Raw genomic sequence first — 21,210 nt, 5'->3', positions numbered from 1 at the left:
TGAATGAGATATTTCAAATTTCGTTTAACTGAGATGCCGAAATTTTTCCAATGCAGCAGTGAAAAAAGATTAAAAACTGCCCACGTTGATGATTAAATTATAAAAAAAAACTAATGAATGTGTTAACTGACTATTTTCTGTTAAGTCACGCCAAGAAAGAAACGAACAGTAATCAGTTTTCAAAATAACATCAACACAGCTGCTGTTATCATAATCATTATCGTCATCTACATTAAACCAACAAATTTCACTCTACTTAAGTACTCATCACTATTTCAACATTTAAGCAAGAGAGATAAAGACATCGTAAAAAGTACATCAATAACATAGCATAATGAAAATAGAGGCTAACACATCGAATAGCTGAAAATAAATAAAACAAAGTCATTCTTTATTAGATCCTTGTATCCGAAAAGCTAAGCAACTGTAACCACAAAGAAGTATTTTGCCTTGATTATACAGATATGCGTACACAAGGAGCTAAATATGATCAGAACAGAAAAATCGAGAAAATGCGATATAGTTTCTAAAAGGGAACAATAAAACTCGAAAACCAGTTCGATTTGAAACAAGCAAGCCTTATTTGATTTTAAGGACATGTTTCCTCTCACTCACTGGGCAAACCAACAAGAATTTGCTTATCTCAAGCCACCACAGGAGCTTTGTGGCAAAAAAAGGTTTTCTAGAGAGCCAAGTAAGAGCTATTATTAGGCATTGCAATTTTGGAAGCTTTAAAATAATCTAATTCAGATGGAGGAAACAGTACCCATCATAACAATTTTATCAATCACTGATGTTGATAGCATAACATTGCACACCAGCGGTTATTACAATTTCGACCATCATCGCAAAAAACATCACATGTCCTGTTAACTCTATAAATGCATTGTATAATAACAATTTCAGTCATCAATTCTATCGAACAATATTTTCTGCGATTGATTGCACGCAAGCGTTAAGATGGTCTAGTTAACAGGACTTAAAAATTATCTCGATATTTTCAAATTCACTAATCAAGAGCTACTTTATTTGCTTGCTAGATTGCAACGAGGAGTCTGTATATGAGTTGTGTTGTGTTGAGAAACAAGGGGGTTCACAGCGTAACGGTTTCTCCAAATGGAGTAGGTGTGTAGGTGAGAAGGGGCGTGCGTGGTCAGTGTCCCAAATACTTTTCAGGTGGGAACTGTTTGGCCTGTTGTTTCACTCTCCTCTCGTATTCCACCTTGTCTGATTGAAAACAAGTGTACGCATCGGCCTGTGCTGGGTCCTTAAACACCCAAACAAAACATTCATATTTACTTAATGAAAAGTCGATTATCTTCCCAACAAATTGCATCTTGTGATATATCTAAGTGAAAACTTAAAACTATCCTTCTCTAACACAGCCACATTTACCGCAAAAATAATTAAGAGGTCATAAAAATGTGGAAATAATGTGACTTTTTCATTGCATATCATTCGCACAGCCCATGGGCATAGTCCATAAAATTGGATTAGCCATAAGTAACATAGCCGGCAAATTGCCGGAAAATAGATGCCGTTGACGAGCTTGACGCACATTTGATAACCTAATGGTCTTTTACTTAATGACCGGGAGTTATCGGTTTATACAGCTTCTTTTGATTTCTCTCTGAAGACCTTAATCTTATTCACTGCATTGCGTAATTCAATGAGGGAAAGAATTTAAAATCCATTCAGTATAAACGGTGAGTGGGGTAAGCCATGAGACTAACGGAAATTCGTGAGTTATTTAAAACGAACAACGTGAAGGAAAGATAAAGAGAAGTTAAAAATAAAGCAGGACAAATCCTGACCAACCTTTCAAAAAATTTTCAATGACTAAATGAAAAACAAGATCAAGAATTGACTATGAATGGATTATGACCAAACCATTCAAAAAAACCTCCGATCATAAAAACAAAATAGGCATCAATTTTAAAACAAAACGGAAACGAATGGATGATTGGTCCAGGATTAAAAACTTTCTGTTCTTGTTGGGCCAAAATCACCCGCTACGAACAGATTGTGGGTTATTGAAAAATAACCGACGGAAATCGGGAGAACTGCTTTCGTACGACACGTGGGAGCTTGAATCTATTGCACAGTTGAGAAGGGGATGTAGCCTTTAGGAGGGACTAAATTTACAAAGAGGTTCAAATGACGTCATTTGAGGTTATTATATAGCACTGTTACAATTTAAAGTGAAAAAAGAACACCAAATTCCCCTTGAGTTCAGTCAAAAATGGGAAGCCGCGAGAACAATACCTTTAGATCACGCAAAACGTTACTCTAAAAGTCAAAAAGGTAGAGTGATAAATTTGCATCAAAACGACACACTTTTTCAATAACTGCTTCAAACTTCATTCGAGAAAAATTAAACGCATTTATCTAAGGAAGAGTATCCCCCCTAAAAGCTGCCCAAAGACAAAAACCGAACTGTTAGATCCACAAGACCAAAAGTCACGAATTTTTTATGAGCAAGTTTCTTGAAACGCAATCGCACTTTGGAGCAATATTCTGCTTTTTAGTAACGCCAAAACAAATTATCTTACACTTTCTCGGTCTTTTTAAACTATTTCTTACTTCTCCGAAACTATTAATTCTCTGAAACAATTAAGTCTCTGAAACAATTAATTCTCTGAAACAATTAACTCTCTGAAACAATTAATTCTCAAAACTATCAAAAGAACCAGATTAATGATCTGACTGCTTGTGTATCGTCAACATTTTCATAAATTTTACTTTTTGAACACAAGCGACTAGCGTAAAAATAATCGCCCGCGATTAACAACCGAGGGTTGGTATTTTCTACAGATAAGCTAGCTTGAGTTTCCACACTTCAGTTCACTAAAAATTGTGAATGAGCGAAATTTAGATCAAGCAAAAAGTCGAAACGGTCGAGCAATAATTGTGCATAAAAAAAGACACGTTTACAATAATTTCTTCACAGTTTTCGTTCGCGGGCAGTTAAGAATTTGCATAGAACAAACCCACGACAACTATAATTGCTTCAAAATTTGTTTAAGAAAAATTACATGGCTTTTAGAGTCAGTTCTCAACAGCTTTCTGATGTTTTTAATTTTTCGTCAAATATGCCAGTCTAAACACTACCTGATAATTCTATTTTTCGTCTAAATTGTCTCAAAGGTATCAGAAAGTCAAGATAAAATAATCAACATAACAATCAAATTAGTTAAAACAAGCTACAAGGAAGGTGAGGATAAAAGCTGGGTCGGGGGTCCAAAATCGCCCTTCAAACAAATATTATGTGCCACCTCAAGCGTTCCTCAGGAGTTTTGTTGAACCATACTGTGAGAGCTTCTCAGAGAATTTTTGTGACTCATAGGCATTCATAAAAAAATAGCCGCAATAGCTTCGTAGATCTGCCTAAAAAACAGTAAAAAAGACAGACCAAAAAAATAGTTTTTTCTTTGAAGGCTGAGATATTATAATTTGATTAAGAATCTGTATAAGTTATTGCTGCCTCTATCAGCTGCTCTTATATAACATTCATTTAGAGTGATACATTCACTTGAACTTATCTCTTTGAATTAAAGTAAATAAAAGTCAATTTCAAAGTGAGGAAGTGATTTTTGAGAGTGAGGTAAGTCACGTGTGACCAAAAATTTAATCACGCGAATGAAGAAAAAAATCTAGACGACGAATTAAAAAAATCATAGCAGGACAAGTTCTGACGTAAAATTCAAAGATTTTTCATTGACTAAACAAAAAATTAGACCTAGAACGGACTATGAGTGAATTGGGAAAACCATTTCTAAAAAAAATCAGATCGAAAGAAAATCAGAAAATCAATGTCAAAATGCCGCATGCGAACAAAAAACCACGAGCGATAAATTGAAATTTGGTTTAAACAAAAAAAACTAGGCCTAGAATGAACGATGAATGGATTGGGCAAACCATTTAGAAAAAATCCGATTCAAAAAATTGAAAAAAACAGAAAAAACTGAGTAGAATTGCCGCATGTGAACAAAAAACCACTACAGAGAACGCGAATTTTTGTTCAAACACGTTTTCTCACTGTACTTTAAAATTAGCGCGAAAAAATTCACCCTGCAAAACCACTTGCTTTTTCGCTCCACTTCCTGTTTCGGCGTGACCAAAATCACTACTCCAATTTGACTTCAAAAATCATGACAATGTGTGAACAGATCTTAAAAAAAAGACAACGCCCCAACACAATTCAAATTCTTTAAATTGTAAAAAAAACCAAGAGAAGGCCAATAATAGCCCCAGCTATCGCTGTGCGGCTATTAATAAAAAGTTTCGGGGAGTATATGTCCCGGTACTGTTTATTACCTGACTATTGTTGATTATCACCTCAAATGCAAATTATGAGTGCCTATAAAGCACGTCACTGAGTGAATAAATAGTTTATACAACAAGGCGCGTATAAGCTTTGTTCATTGAAGTGGTTAGATGAGGCCAGATTGCAGTTCAAATGTAGCATCAGATCTTAACTTGTTCTGACTTGTTAAAGGGCGAAAAACGACAGAATTGAACGTGCTTTTTGACATATACAAATACATAGCACCGCAAAAATTTTAATACACATACATAGCACCGGGGATCATCGACACTCAGGTGAAACAGAGTAGATTTGTATTTAACTGAACGGAGAGTACCTTTATGTTGGGGTCATTTAGGAGGTCCTGTATGCCGAGAAGGATCTGTTTGATGGTGACAGCCGGCTTCCAGTCCCTCTCCTCATCCAGGAGAGACAGACACACTGTGCCACTGGGGTAGATATTCGGATGGAACAGCGGGGGCTCGAACTTGCACTTGGGGGGACTAAACACCTCAACCATCTCAAAAATGCAGAAATTCTGGTCAAGTACTTTCTTCTAATGCATTCTTAAAATGCCTCGCATTTTCAAATTTGAGTTGAACTTGGTGCAACGCTTTCAATAATTATTCTAGTCTTGTTGCGATACCGCAGGTACAACTTATCGATTGAGCAAATTGTCAATAAGAATTCGAAAAAGTGGTGATTTAAGACAAATTGATTTTAAAAAAGGTGCGAAAAGCGAGCGTAAAGACGAGAAAATTTTTGAAACCGATTTGAATGATTGAAAAAAAAAATTATGATTTTTTTGCATGCTGAATTTTAATATCTGTTTTCACAGTTTATATCTGGAATATTTTTTACAATTCCTCTTAAGAGGTGACCAATATGTTCTAAAGATATATAGTTCCCAATTTTAAACTCCTCAAAGGCAGCTAATGTCTTATATGATTTAGATACTAAATGTCTTCATTTTCGTGAAACTTTAAGTTTGCTTAATTCCATAGTTCTTTTTGCTGTCCAGTCCGTTAGTCTCAATAAAGACTGGTCTCACTGACTCCCTAATGAGACATGATTGCAGCTATTTAAAAGTTTGAATTCGAATCTAACACTCTCAACAACTTTGGCACTAATTGGTTTCAGAAAGCATCACTAGTTTTTTAGCTTTGTCTCTTCCCGTGGTCGCTTTGGTTGCCCAATTATATAGTCCCATTAAAGACAGGTCTCATTGAACAATTGATGAGGCATAAATAGATCTATGCAATGTTGTCAGTTAATATCTCAAGTATTTAACCACATTGCCACTACTTAATTTCAAATGCCATAACCCTTGGGTTTTGCCAATTTTGACGTTATTTTTCTTGCGCTGTCTTTAAATCTCATTGATTACTTATTGTCTCTCTAATGCTGCAGAAATAAAATCCGTTTAATGAAGTTTATTCATAATTAACGATAACTTGACATTGTCTTTTTAAATTCACATTCTTCTTATGGCAGCTTTAGTTGCCCTATCAATTGGCCTCATTGGCCATAGGTCTCATTGGTTTTTTGATGGGAAATTATTGCACCAATTTACTGATTTCAATTGATATCTAATTCTATTCAATTTGACTCACTTGATTTCAAATTTATCAACGAATTTTAGCTTTTGACCAATTGTGTGGTCGTTTTGGTTGTCCTTTCCCTTAGACTCATTAATACAGGTGTCATAGACTATCTTTTTCAGCAAAAATGAAGCTGTTTCTTGGTTTTATTTTAAAAGCTATTGATTTTATTCTATTTGAGACCTTTTGAGTTTAGAGAAGAGCAGTTTAATAAGTTTTGATGGAACTCGTTTATCTGTTTAGTTCCTGGTCACTAAATCTCAGTAGCCCGAGTTCACCTTGCCTTTCCAATTAAATTCCGAAAAAACGTAACAATTGATCGAAGTATTCATATTCCCTTAAAAGTTAGCATTCAGTTAAGAAAAGAGGAGACGTACAAAGTGAAAAATTTGAAAGAAAAAACTACAAAAAACTACCTGAAACCCGATTTATATATTCCGGAAGTCGAAATAATCAATCAAAGTTTTTAGTCCCCTGAAATAGGACCACATGAAATAGTTTTGTTGAAAAGTTCAACTTTATCATCTGTTGAGCCAAAATTTGAATTACTTTTGAAAAAATATTTGCACTCTCAATTGATAAAGCGTTTAAAAGTGTGCTTTTAGAAGCGGTTCATGTCAAACAAAAATTTAAAACGCAGTAGTTTGAGTATATTAAAACACTTTGGTGTCTCAGTTTACAGCAGAAATTTTACATTTTGGTACATTTACAATTATATGACCACCAACATTGCGGGAGGGGGTATAATGGACAAGAGCAGAGTTATGAATAGGCGGAAAAGATGTCGGTATACCGGGTGCAGCATTGAATAACGAGTGTCAAAAGCAGACGTCTCAATTTACAAGTGTCCTGTGCTTAATTAACAAGTGTTTTTTGTATGCCTTAATGTGTGCCCTAAGAACAAAACTTTTCAATGGCCAAAATTTTTAGTGGTCAGTTTTGTTTGTGGTACAGCTATACTAACGGATGCCATCACGCACATGTGTAAATTAATTTTAGTAACCCCATTATAAGTTCAGGTTGCTGAAAAAATCTTGGACAATGAGAATTAGGGAGATCTTTCCTGGCCTTCAACCTTTCGGCCCCCTGGAAGAGTCAGAAAAAATGATCACTTAAAATTTGTTTGGAGAGCGACTTGGGAATTAAAACGCGCATTTGAAAACCATTTACTAATTTCTTGTGACCATTCTTACCTAATTGGGTAATCATCCTTAAAAATCATTCTCAGAGCAAATAAGCCTCCTTCCCAAGGTGTACCCTTTTTCCCAGGGATTGCACATTCCCAGTTCATAAGGTTCCAGGTACCGTCTGGGTTTTTTGAGGGTTTGGCGATGAATCCGAAAGGGTGGTCTTTCCTCCAGCACTTTCGCTCCTCTTGCAACCGACCTGTGGCAATTCCTGACATCGCGTCTCTGAAACGACACCCGAGCACCGATCTCCGATGCGCTTTATATCCAATTACCAATTCCGATAGACTAACTGGAACACTAATTGGAACTGATTGTGGGAACATCTTTATACAGCAAGATAATTACTAAAAATTTCCCTCATAGAAGCATATGTGAACAAACTAATGACAGCTTTTGCTTTCATAATGAAAATTGTAGCCTAGCGATTAAACTGATATTATATGCGTGTAAGATCTAAATATTAATGATTTATAACGATACCCTAGAATGGAGGTTCGAGTGCGGGGAATGTTTTCTTTTTCTCCTTCCCACTTCAAGTATGATAATCAGCAATGGTATTTTTTACCCTTATGATGGCATATAATGATTGTAACCGCCTTTCCTGATCTTAGATATACAAAGCATTAGTGAACTCAAATTGTTCACATAGGCTAATGAAAGAATCATTACGGGGAAAGGAAACAGATCTGAAATCAAAACAGCAAAACACAAGGTTCCAATTGATAAATCATAACCAACTAAAGTTGGGAGAACTGCTTTCAAACGACTGGCGAGCAGTTGGCTTCGTCAGTAGCTAGCTGCGCGGCGTAGGGAGGCTAGCTAGCTTAATTGAAGGGGTGTGAGGTGAGCATGAGAGGAGGGGGTAAGTGGGGGACCACCCTTCATATCATTAATTTATGTCTCTTTAACTGCTTCGCTGAATAATCGCATACTTAGAGACTAGCGAGCCATAAGGCTTTAAGAACTTAATGCAAACCAAGCTTTACTTGTTTATACACTTAGTTTGAGAGCTATTAAAAATGGAGCAATTAAAAAAGGGCGTACGGTAATAGGCAAACATTTTTTCCTTTTCCAGCCGTTAAGCAAAAACTTAAGAAATAAAGTTTTCTGGACATAAGGCGAATACCAATTAAAACACTTAAAAGCGGTACTTCAAAAACCACTTAACGCTATAAAGTACTCAAGTGTCCATAACATGTCTCTACATGATAAACATTTGTAGAAGCGGTCAATTTTTTTTCAAATTGAGCATTTGCAGCACATCATTTTAGGTCTGTCCAGCATTTATGGCAGAAATTGATTCGATTTTTTTACCCCATAACTTTAATCTATATAGAATAAAGCATTGAATATTTTCTATCATGTTTTCTACTATACTGCATATTTTTTGCTAAGTATCTTTGCCGACCATTTATTTCAATTGAAATCGATTGTGAAACTAATTTTGGTGTTTCTGGTGTGAACGGAGGTCAAACTTCCCACAATGTCCCACAAAATTTAATTCTGTTGTTCAAACTGATACCAATTTAGAGCACATAAAGAGGCACATCAAAAAAAAATTTCGCCTGTCAGAAAGTCACTACATTGGAATTTAAAAAGGCCCGCAAAAAATGCAGAAAGAACAGACAGAAAAACAGCAGCAAGACATATATGCTTTGAGCAAATTTTATTTGTGAGAAGAATGTGTAAGAAAGTAGATATAAAGGTAAAAATCTAAGTAATGGAAAAGTTTGTATTACGATGAATTGAATGGCAATACTAAAAACTTTTTATTGCCATGCTGCCGCAGATACAACACCAGAAATCTCATCAGTTTGCAACTGCAAAGCGATTTTAAAAAGTTCATTTTAAAATTGTTGCACAGAAAAGGATTTACAACTAGTAGGGGCTAACAAAGTGAATTCGGGTTTTGGGGAATAGGTAAAAATGAAGAAAACCCTTAGCGTTGGCTGGTTACATCAAAACGAAACGAATTCCAATAATAAATTTTAATTATGTCAGGTCAAAGCTGTGGCCGTGACAGCAAAAGCTTAATATCTGTACAGCAGCAAATCACACATAAGGTATCGGGTATTATTGACACCACACCACCATCTAAAACACTTTAAAGTCAGACATACAGCGTCTTTCCGCAGAGGTCAGACAAGGTCACACTATCCAAGGTAGGCTGGTTCTTTCCCGGCTCTGTTTTCACTCTAACAAACGGGGCACTGTTAAGGTCGAAAAGCTTCTGAACAAACAGCGGCAACATTGACTTCTTGATCCAATGACCTTTAGGGTTCTCTAGCATCAAAACTCCTTTGCGCTTTCCAAAACACACGTTGATAAAGTTGCAAAGCGGATTCTCAGACGGCTCAAAAGAGCTCAGATCTTCGGAATCGTTTGAAGAACCTTGAATTTTGACAAACAAAGTTTGACCGCTGCTGATTTCTCCCGACTTCAACTCAGCTGATAATTTGGAATCAGTGTAAATATAGATATCCATCCCTCGTAAATTGAACACATTTTCGATCTGATTAACTATGGTAGCTGCACTATGTTTAGCTCCAGTGGGATTTTCAAGCAGAAGCGTGCATTCTGTGCCTTCCATGAACTTCTTAGCGAGAATTTTCACGTTGACAAATTCAGCACTTTCTGGTTTTGATTCCGGGTACAGACCAGAATTGGATGAGTCATCATTTTCAGCCGGCCAGCAAATGGTAGCTGTAAATTTAGATTCCTGAAGATCAAAGCTTTCAGAACAGACCACTTTAGCACTCTTGGGAGGCTGTTTTCTGAAACATTGCTGCTTAACCGAAGAAAGGATCAATTCGAAATTGTTATCGACAATTTTTGCCAACTTTGAGTTCGGAGCAACTTCTAAGTAGACCGTTATCTCATCATACGGATTCAACTTTCCAGCTTTTCGTAGTTTTTGAATTCTGTTCACAACTTCCCTCGCAATCCCTTCCTCTTTCATTTCCTCACTTGGAGTTATATCCAAAAGAATTAGGAAATCTTCGCTGGATAGTGCCTCGTAACGTGCAAACTCCTCTTTGACACTTTCATCAAATTGAAGTTTAACCAAAAGTTCTTCTTCCGTAAGTTCATACCCACAAACTTCAATTTTGCCCGTCTCTTTCAATTTGACTAACTCGCCATCTGTCAAATTCTTTACAGCGTCCGTTACCTTTTTCATGTCTTTCTTCAACTTCGTGCCCAAAAGTTTCAGATTCGGGAGTGCTTTGTATGAAATTTTATATTTCTGTTTATCCGATGAAGTTTCGAGAGTTTTCACATTGAGCTCCTCTTTGATGTACTTGGACAGATTTTCAACATCTTGCAGACATTCTGGGTCGCTGTGGATGACAATAACTTCCAAAAGTGGGTACTTAATTGGCAGCGTCTTTCGATCACGAACCAACCTTCCCATTTCAACAACAGTTTGCATTCTGGAAACTGCGGTCTCGATTGACAAATCAATCAAGTCATTTGACGGTTTAGGCATGCTTAAGAAATGTACAGACCTCAAATCGGGGCCCAATTTTGAAGAATTTTCTAGAAGGTTCTTCAGATTCTGGTACATGTATTCAGTAAGAAACGGTATGAAGGGAGCCATAAAGCGTACCATGTTGAACAATGTTGAGAACAAAGTGTTCAATGATGACAAGCATTCGTCCAAACCGTCCTGTCCCCGAATGCGCCTCCGATTCATTCGGACATACCAATTAGTGAGCGTATCAATAAACTTGACAAGTTTTGGCACCACAGTGTAGAGTCGATATGAATGCATTTCATCGTTAACAAACTGTATCAAAGACTGCGTTGCGCTCAAAATCCATTTATCCATGTAGTTTGCAACGTCTTTTAGGGACTCCTCTCTGAAGGTGAAATCAATTCCATGTTCGCATTTCAAATTCTCCACATTCTGGACCAGAAAACGGTACGCATTGAACCAAGGTATGAACACCTCTTTGAGGACTGATTTCACGCCGTCCTCTCGGAACTTTAATTCCTCAGCTCTCACAACCGGCGAATTAATCAGGTACAGTCTCAGCGCATCGGCTCCATAACTGTTCACAATAATTTCTGGATCTGGGAAATTCTTTTTACTTTTCGACATTTTTTCACCATTTTCAGCCAAGATCAGACCATTGCAAATCAAGTTTTTAAATGGTGGCTTGTTAAATAGCGCCGTTGAGACTATCAGTAAAGTGTAAAACCAGCCTCGAGTTTGGTCTAAGCCCTCAGCTATGAAATCTGCAGGAAAGTTTTCATCGAAATCTTTCTTGTGCTCGAACGGGTAATGCTGCTGTGCGTAAGGCATGCTTCCGCTTTCAAACCAACAATCAAAAACTTCACTGATTCTCTTCAAAGGTTCGCCATCTGGTTTAGAAGAAGGAATCGTGATATGGTCAATTGACTCCCGATGAATGTCTGTTATTTTCTGACCCGAGAGTTGCTCCAACTCGGCAATTGAAGAAATGCAGCGAGCTTCGGTGAAATCACTATTGGTCCAAATAGGCATCGGATTTCCCCAATAGCGATTCCTAGAAATTGCCCAATCACGCGCATTCGACACCCAGTTTGCAAACCTGCCCTCCTTAACCGAATCTGGAACCCAGTACGTCTGCTCGTTACTCTTCAATAACTTGTCCACTATTTGCTCAACTTTGATAAACCAACAAGGAATTGCCCGATAGAGCAAAGGCGTGTTAGATCTCCAACAGAACGGATAACTGTGGCTAATTTGAGACTGCCGGACCAATCTTCCCACTGATTTGAGGTGTTTACAGATGTTCGAATCCGCATCTTTCACATACTGACCAGCAAACAAAGTCACGTCTGATGTGAATTTACCAGAAGCATCAACAGGACAGACTGCGTTCTCTCCTTTCTTGATGATACCATAGCTTAGACAAATCCTGTAATCATCTTCGCCAAAATATGGCGCTTGATGAACGATTCCAACACCAGCTTCGTCCGAGACGTAATCGTCAACCACGACTTTGAACGCCCCACTTGATTCGAACGACTTGAAGAAATCGAAAAGTGGCTCGTACTTTGTGCCCTCTAGTTTCTTACCCAAGATCTCTTCTAATATCTGATACTGCTCTTCTGATTTAAACATCGCTTTCAAGCAGTTTTTCATCATAATGTACACTTTCTCATTGCTCAGGTCTTTTACCTTCACGTACGTTTGCTTAGGGTTCACACAAAGCGCCAGATTGCTAGGCAATGTCCAGGGCGTTGTGGTCCAGGCGAGGAAAGAAACGCTTGGATCATCAACTAGAGGAAAACTTACAATAACTGCCGGATCAATTACATCTTTGTAGTTCAGATTAGCTTCAAAGTTTGATAACGGCGTGTTACAGGCTGTTGAATAAGGCATGACTTTAAATCCACGATAGACAAAACCTTTCTTAAATAACTCGCTAAACACCCACCACACTGATTCCATAAACCACGGGTACATTGTTTTGTAGTCATTTTCGAAGTCAATCCATCGTCCCACACGCTTCACAACACGCTCCCACTCAGAAGAGTAACGCATCACAATTGAGCGACAAAGCTCGTTGTATTTTGCGATTCCCATCTTTTCCACGTCTTCTGGTCCTGTTATGTTGTGCAGCTTATCGATCTCGTACTCCACGGGTAGGCCATGACAGTCCCAACCGAAGCGCCTCACCACGTTATGCCCTACAGAAGGTTGAAATTATTCTAAACGAAGATGCGCATTATTTTCAACAATTAATACCAATACACAATTCAGTTTAAGTGAATTGAATGGTCGTTCCATTATCAGGCCACAAAATATTGAACCAACAACTGTTTTGTGATTGATTTTTTTTGAACATCTAGTTAGTCAATAGTATAAAGGAGACTCCCAGATACGCAAACGTGAGTTTGCAGATAATTCCTCGAATCTTTCAAAACTCAAAGAACAAAGCCGAAAAGAAACTAAAAACGCGATGCTCATCAAGCTGATGGATGGATTTGCTCCTCATAATTTGATGAAACAACTTAAATTTCGATAAATCAATATTAATATTTTACTGCAAATTTAAACAGACAAAAAATAATTTCGCTTTCGGGAAAATCACCCAACCCATAAAAATGCTTCTCTTGCAAAATGCTTTTCTAAAAAATGACTCCTAAAACAACGTCTCAAAACGCAAAATAATTTAAAAACTCCGAAACAAAAATTCCCAATACATAGAAGATGTTCATAGTTGCCAATCTCGCCAGCTCTGGTTAAAGTTGAGCATAAACCATGACCGACTACCGTCTGAGGGTTTGTTCTCGAACGGTAGGAGAAGTGTTGCCTTACTCTCCAGCTAGCTTAAACTTAGTGAGGCAGCCAGAACCAAATCCCCAGTGGGGGATCCAAACCTGCCATAGTTAAAATTGCCATTCACTGCAGGAGGTTTCTGATTCCTCAGCAGCTTCAGTAAACCGCATACTTACAGCCTATTTAATCTCTAAGAGAGCTACACAAGCACTTAATACCCGGGCTCAACAAGTTCATCCAGTTTCTCAAGAAGAATAGAATAATCAAATCAGTCAAATGAACGCAAGACCAGTTTAGGACAATACAGAAAAACGATCAAGTAATCTTTTTCAGAAAAATACAGATTTGCAAAACTTTTACTTGCTGAAAATCAATTATTTACTTTTAAAATATAAATGAAGAAAGATCCGGGCAATCTTTGAAAGAAAGATCTAAACAATGAAGTTCAACTGATGCTTGAAACAAACCGTTCGGCTTAACTTCTGACTTCTCTGCTTCTTGATGAAACGCGCGAATAAGCGTCACGAATTAACAAAACAAATAAAGGCAAATATTGACTCTGCTCAACTATACATGATAGGGTACTAATACAGTGATTGCTTTATCAAAATTAGTTACAAGAAGATAAACCTACCTGACATGTGAGCGAATCTTGTGACCGTGTCCTTGATGGTTCCCGCCAGAATATGTCCATAATGAGGCATCCCTGTAGCAAATGGAGGCCCGTCATAAAAAGTATACGCAGGCTTCCCTTTGTTCAGGGCCAAGCTCGTTTCGAACGCTTTTATCGAGTCCCAAAACTGCAGAATTTTCTCCTCTTCTGCAGGAAAAGAGATATTAGACGGCACTGATGTCACCATGCTGGACAAATTATAAAACTTCGCCCTCCCACTGAAGTTTGTACGGTTCAAGTAAAACAAAATAATCTAAAATAAACAGTTCTAGGGTAAAAGAGTTAAACAGCTCGCAGCAACAGTACAGACTTTAATTTAACAAGAAAATAGGCCAGTATTCATGTATTACCAATCGCTAGCTAAAAAGATACTACGAACGGTACGCAATGTTGAAGCAATTTTGCCTTTTGAAAATGATTTACGAGCTTATCTGCAGATGACGAATCGGCAAGAATTTTACATCAGCTCATATTTTCGAAGCTAGGCATTCACTGAAGAATGTTGAGAATATCACGTCATTTTCAAGATATAAATAGATTATGATACAATTACATAACTGCCGAGCTATAGCTGATGCAAACGAGCTTCGTAACTTTGACACGAAACTCAAATTCATGACTACTTGATGCAACACAGGTAAGAGCATTTGATTAAAATTAAAAAAGAATGAGTTTTTCCGGCAGCAACTTGGTGACTTAGGTCAAACTATCGAAAGAGTTCAAAAAAATTAAAAAGGGACTTAGCCAGTTGACCTTCAATGACCTCGTTGCTCTAAATAAAAGCAGTAATATTAAAGATTGTGCACAGCAACACAAACTTCAAGTACCAAAATCCGGACTTAAATTACAAGCAAACTAACAAAGTCAAATTCGAACTCCTTGAACCAACACTGCGACCAAGAAAACGTTTGATTGACAGAAAAACTAAAGCTTTTAAGGTGGTTTCTACATCTAAACAAAATTCGGAAAGCAATCATAATTTTTTGTGCTTCAAACGTTTTTACTGAATGTCACATTAAGGCTGTGTAATGCATCAAAAAACTATTAAAATGACGCGACATGATTCATTCGTTAAGCAGATAGACCAGAAGAGCGACAGAATTTTTTTGCAAGGAAATGGCAGAACTTCAGTTCGTTTTTCAAGCGAAAATAAAATTAGTTCACATCGGTCGATTCCTTGCGGACAACAGGCGGTGGTTAGATATCATTGTAGACTTCTTCAGCAATGGGAGAAATGTTCTAGCCAGCTCTATCGGTAGGGAGCGACAAACTTCATTATGAGGCTACACGAGCTATTTATAGACTACAAGGATTGAAGATAGAACAATGCCCTTTTCAATTCACTTTTCTCAAAAAATTGCCTCCAATTAAATTTAGCTGCTTAAAATTCTGAATGCTAGCAATTTTGACCACGCAAAACAGGAAGTCAATGGTAAAATGTCGATTGAAGTCAAGCAGAAATTTTGGTTAAAACGAGAAGTATATCAGAAACGAGACGAAAGTACCAGAAACCAAAATATTAATTTAAGCAACGGAAATAAAAAACCACGGTACATTGTCCAATATTACTATTGGAAAATGTTTTAAAAAGCTGACAATTATTTCCTTTACTCAAAATACTGATGACTATGGGAGAGAGAGGGTAGCTAGCTAGATGGAGCTGGCAACATAGACTTGACGTAACTCGGTGATCTGATTGGGGGTATCGGTAGTTTGAGAGTGGGGGGTTATGAGTGAACAGATGGTGTGTATAAGTGGTTGCTAGTGTGGTGTACAGGTATGTGGGGTAAAAGCCAGGGGGTCAATGCTCTCAGAATAACCTTTTCCGCCCGAACGTAGCCAGAAGCTAATACAAAAAAATGAAACAAACAAACCCTTCAATAAATATGCCTGGGAGGCATATGAAAAAGACGAGTTCGTCTATTTGTTCCGACCCTCTTGAGGGGGGAGGAACTACATACTCAAATGGGTTTTTTTTTGTTCCGTGAATTTTCGCCGCTCGATATATTCATCGTAGAGAGTTGAGACTGGTATCATTAGAAAGCTCGTCCAGCGTAGAATATGGAACTAAAAAGATTTTTTAATTTTCGTTTTCTACAGGGAGTTATCGATGTTTAAAAGTCTGAGAAAACAAGAGTGAATTCACGTTGTTTTTATTCACATTTTCCGGAATTTTTGCCTAAATTTTCGTCAATTTTGCTAAAATTTGTTATAATTTTTAAAAATAGTGTCGTTGATTTTATTTTTGAATACGAACAAGCATTGTTGATTGTTTTGATTTAATTTTTTTGGCCAAAAAATCTGGATAAACATTTCAAAATTTAGCCTTTTTCATCAAAAACAGCACGAAATAAGCTACTTTAGTCCACTTTGATTAAATTTGCCAACAGTACACCCCCAAACAACACTCATACAATCTTTGTAGACTCAGGGGGGGCTATTTCTACTTCAGAGTCCGCTGAGAGTGCACTGTAGTTAAAACTTTGCCGTTTTTTGCTAACTTTACTCGTTATCAAAAATGCAGAATTTACTTCGAGTTTTCAACTAACAAATTATCTATATCTACAACATTCGAAAAATCAATTGTTCGTAACTGACAATAAGTATTAGCAGGGCTAGTTTTGGGCCATTCTTGGACTGTTACAATCCAAAAAAATCGGGTTGTAATCAGTCGGCCTTTTTTTTTAAAAAAAAAGAAGACTTTTTTTAATAATAAAGAACAGAACATATCAAATCAAAGCTCAGGAGTGATAGGTCCAACCAATTCGCTTGCTAAGCAACTCCAAGCTAATGCATTTAGTTTTTTAATTGAAAGTTTATGGTCGTTTCTTTTTTTAAAAATAATTGACTTTTCAATAAATAATGGCTTAATTAACTTTTCCTCTATTTTTTTCTTAATTTGTTCAACTTCCAGCTTAGTGTCAGCAAAGAAAGACTGCTTCTTCTTTCTACTGATTTAACTGTTATTCTCGGTTGCAGTTTTAAGCCTGAAGTTATTGTTTTCTGGCTCTGATACCACAAGATTTCAGATTTGTTTGTTTTGATATTTGCCAGTTTTTCACGTTTTCTAATTTTTTCACATTATCACATTATTGACAGTTCTCATGTCACCTTATTAGCATTCAGAATAAAGCACAATTGAACATATTAAAATCCTGAAAGATATACATCATCGTTTTAACGGCCTCGACGCCTCTTTCTTGAAGAAATCAATTGAATTTTTTAATTTTGTCTCTAACTGTCATCTATACTTTGTCGTTTCGGTCGTATAAAATTTCCTGTATAGTGATAGCTTTCATTGGCTTTTCATGGAAGAATAGAAGAACCGATATTCTGATACTAGTAGATAGCTGATGGCTTTCATGACTTTGAAAACAATCGTTTTCCAAAATTAAAAAAAAACTTTTTAACTTCGCAATTTTGTTCTTTCTATGTTTCTTTTTGTTACCTAATCTCGTTAGTTATTTACAGGTCAAATATGACATTGTGGGTGTCAAGGGAATAAAAGGGATCGGTGTCCCAAAATCTTTTTCTTTTAAAATTTGTTATGACCTTACTGGCTTCGACACCGGTTTTTCACAAAAGTAAATTAATTTGATTTTTGTCATATTTGACGTTCTTTTTGTAGATACAAAAAATATTCTGGATAATTACAGGTTTCGAGGGCTTCCTTTTCATGAATAAACGACCCTATTTAAATAGCTCTTTTGTAATCAATGCCTTTCATGACATTGAATGTAATTTTGTTTCGAAAAAAAAATTAAAAGTATTACATACTTTAGCACTTCGCTTTTTTGTCTACTTGTTACCTAGTCTTACTAATGAATGGCCACGTACTACATTATAACTGTTTGAAGAAGGCGCAATCAAGTATATTTTGAGTGCCAAAATTTTGCTTGACGGTTTTGACAGCGTTTTCTGGCAAGGTTCAATTGAAATTTTGTTTGTTCTTTGTTGTTCTTTTTAGCCACTTTAAAAAATGAATAAGGACAGGTCCTAATGCCCTTCTATAGAAACACTGGTAATCGTAAATTTGTGGTAATATCAATTGATTCCTAATGGTATTTGTTACTTTGAAGTTAACTGTTTAAAAAAAATAAGTTAATTTTTTTACTTTACTGTTTTTGTTCTTTTTTGTATATTTGTTACCAAACCTTTTTATGGACAGGTCGCATATGTTTTCTGGTGATTTATAAGTTATTTTTCTTTAGTTTTAGGTTTATCTGACGGTTGTTGACTTTGCTATTAAATTTAGTTTTTAAGAGGGACAAAAATTTTTTGATGTAATGTTTGTTGTTAATGTTGTTTGATTTTGCTGTTCGTCTTGACTCGCTTTCTTAATATTGACATATTACAGCAATCTAATGCATCAATTTTTACTCCACTGAGTTATTTGCTTTTGAGGCTATCATATCGTTCATACAGAATTTTTTGAAAAAGACTTGGGCTTTCTTGGGATTCGCAAAAATAATTTTTGGGTTTTCATATCTGTTCCTCATTTGGTAGACAATTATGCCAAAATTGTGGATGGGCGGGGTCGGAACCTTATGTGCCATCGCACATTACCGAGCCGCCTTGTCGGTATTTAAAAGTGAGAAAAGTTATCCTAAACTCGCCAGTCAAAACAGCCGAATCTCCAATTGTCCAACATAGCTACAATAAATAAAAAACCACATTTCTGATACATACAATTTCGATTTCATTAACAGAAATGATCTAACAAAACTAGCAAAAATTACCGAAACTTATTTTTTTAACAAAAAACAGCAAGTCTTGCCAAGAGACTATTAGAAATGCAAATAGGTCACTCCAACTCTAGGGACATCAATTTTGTATGGAAATGATAGATCGTTTTCAATTTAAAAAAATAAACATAGCTGACAGATTGCCAGAAAATAGCCGCAATAGCTTTGTACATCTGTAGTCTCAAAAAGATAGTAAAAAACAGACCAAAAAAACTTCTTTTTACTAACTGCTGTAAACTTATGGCTGCTTCTATTAGCTGCTCTCGAATAAACTTCAATTAGAGTGACAGGCACTCACCTGGCCTCATCCCGCTGAACTAAAGTTTTAAAAAAAAGTCAATTGCAGAGTGAGGAAGTCATTTTTGAGTGAGGTAAGAACGAATTTTTCAAATCAGTTGAAACTGCATGAACGAATGAACAAAAAACAGATTTGAAGTTATTGTGACGTTATTATGCTCGCAACAGAAATCTTGACAAAGCAAAAAACCAAGAGAAGGCCAAATATACCCTCCACTATCGCTTTGCGGCTATTAAACAAACCGAAAGATATGAGCTTAAAGCTCAAAAACTATCATTATTTAAATAGACCAGCTTCTAACTATTGAATAAACACAAAACAACCACTTTGATGGTGGATGCAATTCTTGTCACAGCTTGAACTATTTAAGACCCTTAATAAATCCCAAAAAGTAAACAAAACAGACTAACGTCGGGCAAATTGCTCTCAAACGACCGCCGAGTGGTTGGCTTCGTCAGTAGTTAGCTAGCGTTGTGTGAGGCTAGCTTTAGCTTAATTGAAGGGGCGTGAGGTGAGCGCAACAAGGAGAGGGGTGGTCCACCGCTTCCCCCCTCCCCCGGTGGACCACCCCCCTCCTCCCTGTTGCGCTCACCTCACGCCCCTTCAGGGGGATTGATGGAGGCAACGGTGAGGGTTCTTTGTCTGCACGGGGCCGCAACCTTACGGCCTGAACAATTTGCGGCATTGGGGATTGGGGGTGTGAAGAAAGGGCGCTGATGTGGGAGAGAGTGATATTAAGTGGGATATGGAGACAAGACCCGCCCTTCACACCATGAGTATACGTCTCCAAAACAGTTTCTGTGAATAGCATACTTGGAGACTACTTGGAAAGACGCAAAGAGTCTTTCAATATGCTCCTTCAATCAGAAATATCAAAGAAAGAGCCGATGATCGATCTATATCGGAAACCTCAAACAGAAAAAACGGATCCTTTCCGTTTGTACCCCCTGCTAAGTGGGTGCATATTTGCACCCCTCAGACGCACGTGTCATGTTTCACAATGATTTACAAGGTATTGGCGCTTTGTAACTGGGGTGAATAACATACTGGGGGGGGGGGGGGACAAACAAAAAAAAAACAGAAAAACAAATGCCTAATAGATCTATAGCGTTTTGAAAAAAGCAGACGCACTTTTTAGTTTCAGGGTGTGGGTTGGTGGTTGGGGCAGGTACACAGGAGGGGCGCTGCTTAGTGAGGAGGGGTAGATAAGTAGGGTGAGGGGTAGGTGCGGTTAGGAGGGTGTTAGGTAGGTGGGGGTAGAAAGGGGGGTAGATAGTTGGCGGGCAGGTATGCACGAGCGAGGGTAGGTAGGAAGGGGCGAGGGGTAGGTTAGGTATGTGAGGGCGGGGGAGGGGGTAGGTAGGTGGGGGAGGGGTATGTAGCCGGTTGCGCGTAGATATGTGGGGGAGTAGATAGTTGTGGCGGGTTCTGTGATTGGGATAGAAATTGTTATGGGACGAAAATTTCTCCTGTCCCTACGAGCAGTAGCTAATCAAACTGTATACTTAACGGTAAAAGTAAGTATGCATCTCCTCAATTTTATGAACTAAAAATTCAATTTTCGAGGCAAAATTACTGCAACTTCAAATCAAATTTTTAACATAAATCTTACATTATTGATCCCCTACACCTCGCCTGCCTTTCGGAAATTCAGATCAAACGCAACGCTCACTCATCAAAAGTCCCAATGAAAAAAGTTGTCACAAGATTACAATTTATTCACATCTTTTTTCTCTCTATTAACACAAGTGCAAACTTTACAGAGTTGAACAAACCTGAAAACGTATCACATCTTGTGAACTTTCTTTTTACATTGAAACTTGGATGGAGCTCATCAACTTTACATTGAGATTTTTGGTGAGTGAACGCTGCCTTTCATCCGAATTTTATAGGTAAGCGAGAGGACTAGTGTAGGGGATCCGTAGTAAAGTGTGTATGGCACTACAGGCACATCGGAGGGGAGACACTTAATAATTAAAATATGAATTTGTAACCTATTTTTTTCAAATGGTTAGATTCATAAGTTAATTAAAAAATATGTTAAACACTGTTATAATTTTAAATAAATCAAAAACTTGTTAATATAAATAACCAATGAAAGATCTGTTATACACAACAAAACACAT

At 37.2% G+C, this 21,210-nt stretch overlaps 2 protein-coding genes across 2 annotated transcripts in view; both read right to left on the bottom strand.

Moving 5' to 3' along the window:
* Positions 1-21,210, bottom strand: part of LOC142337176 (26S proteasome non-ATPase regulatory subunit 8-like) — a 136,163-nt gene that overhangs the window by 4,550 nt on the left and 110,403 nt on the right. The window lies entirely within an intron of this gene.
* LOC142336327 (putative isoleucine--tRNA ligase, cytoplasmic) lies at positions 81-14,498 on the bottom strand. The gene is made up of 5 exons (XM_075385076.1): positions 14,003-14,498; positions 9,218-12,776; positions 7,101-7,319; positions 4,644-4,809; positions 81-1,267 (listed from the first exon to the last, which is right to left on the bottom strand). Exons 1-5 carry the CDS (start codon positions 14,226-14,228, stop codon positions 1,154-1,156), a joined length of 4,284 nt encoding a protein of 1,427 aa, XP_075241191.1. The 5' UTR covers positions 14,229-14,498; the 3' UTR covers positions 81-1,153.

The sequence above is a fragment of the Convolutriloba macropyga genome, chromosome 3 (genome assembly GCF_964194025.1).
Source record: "Convolutriloba macropyga chromosome 3, txConMacr16.3, whole genome shotgun sequence".
NCBI lineage: Eukaryota > Metazoa > Xenacoelomorpha > Acoela > Convolutidae > Convolutriloba > Convolutriloba macropyga.
Note: the sequence above shows the minus strand (reverse complement) of the source record. Positions and strands in the feature narration are given on the sequence as shown.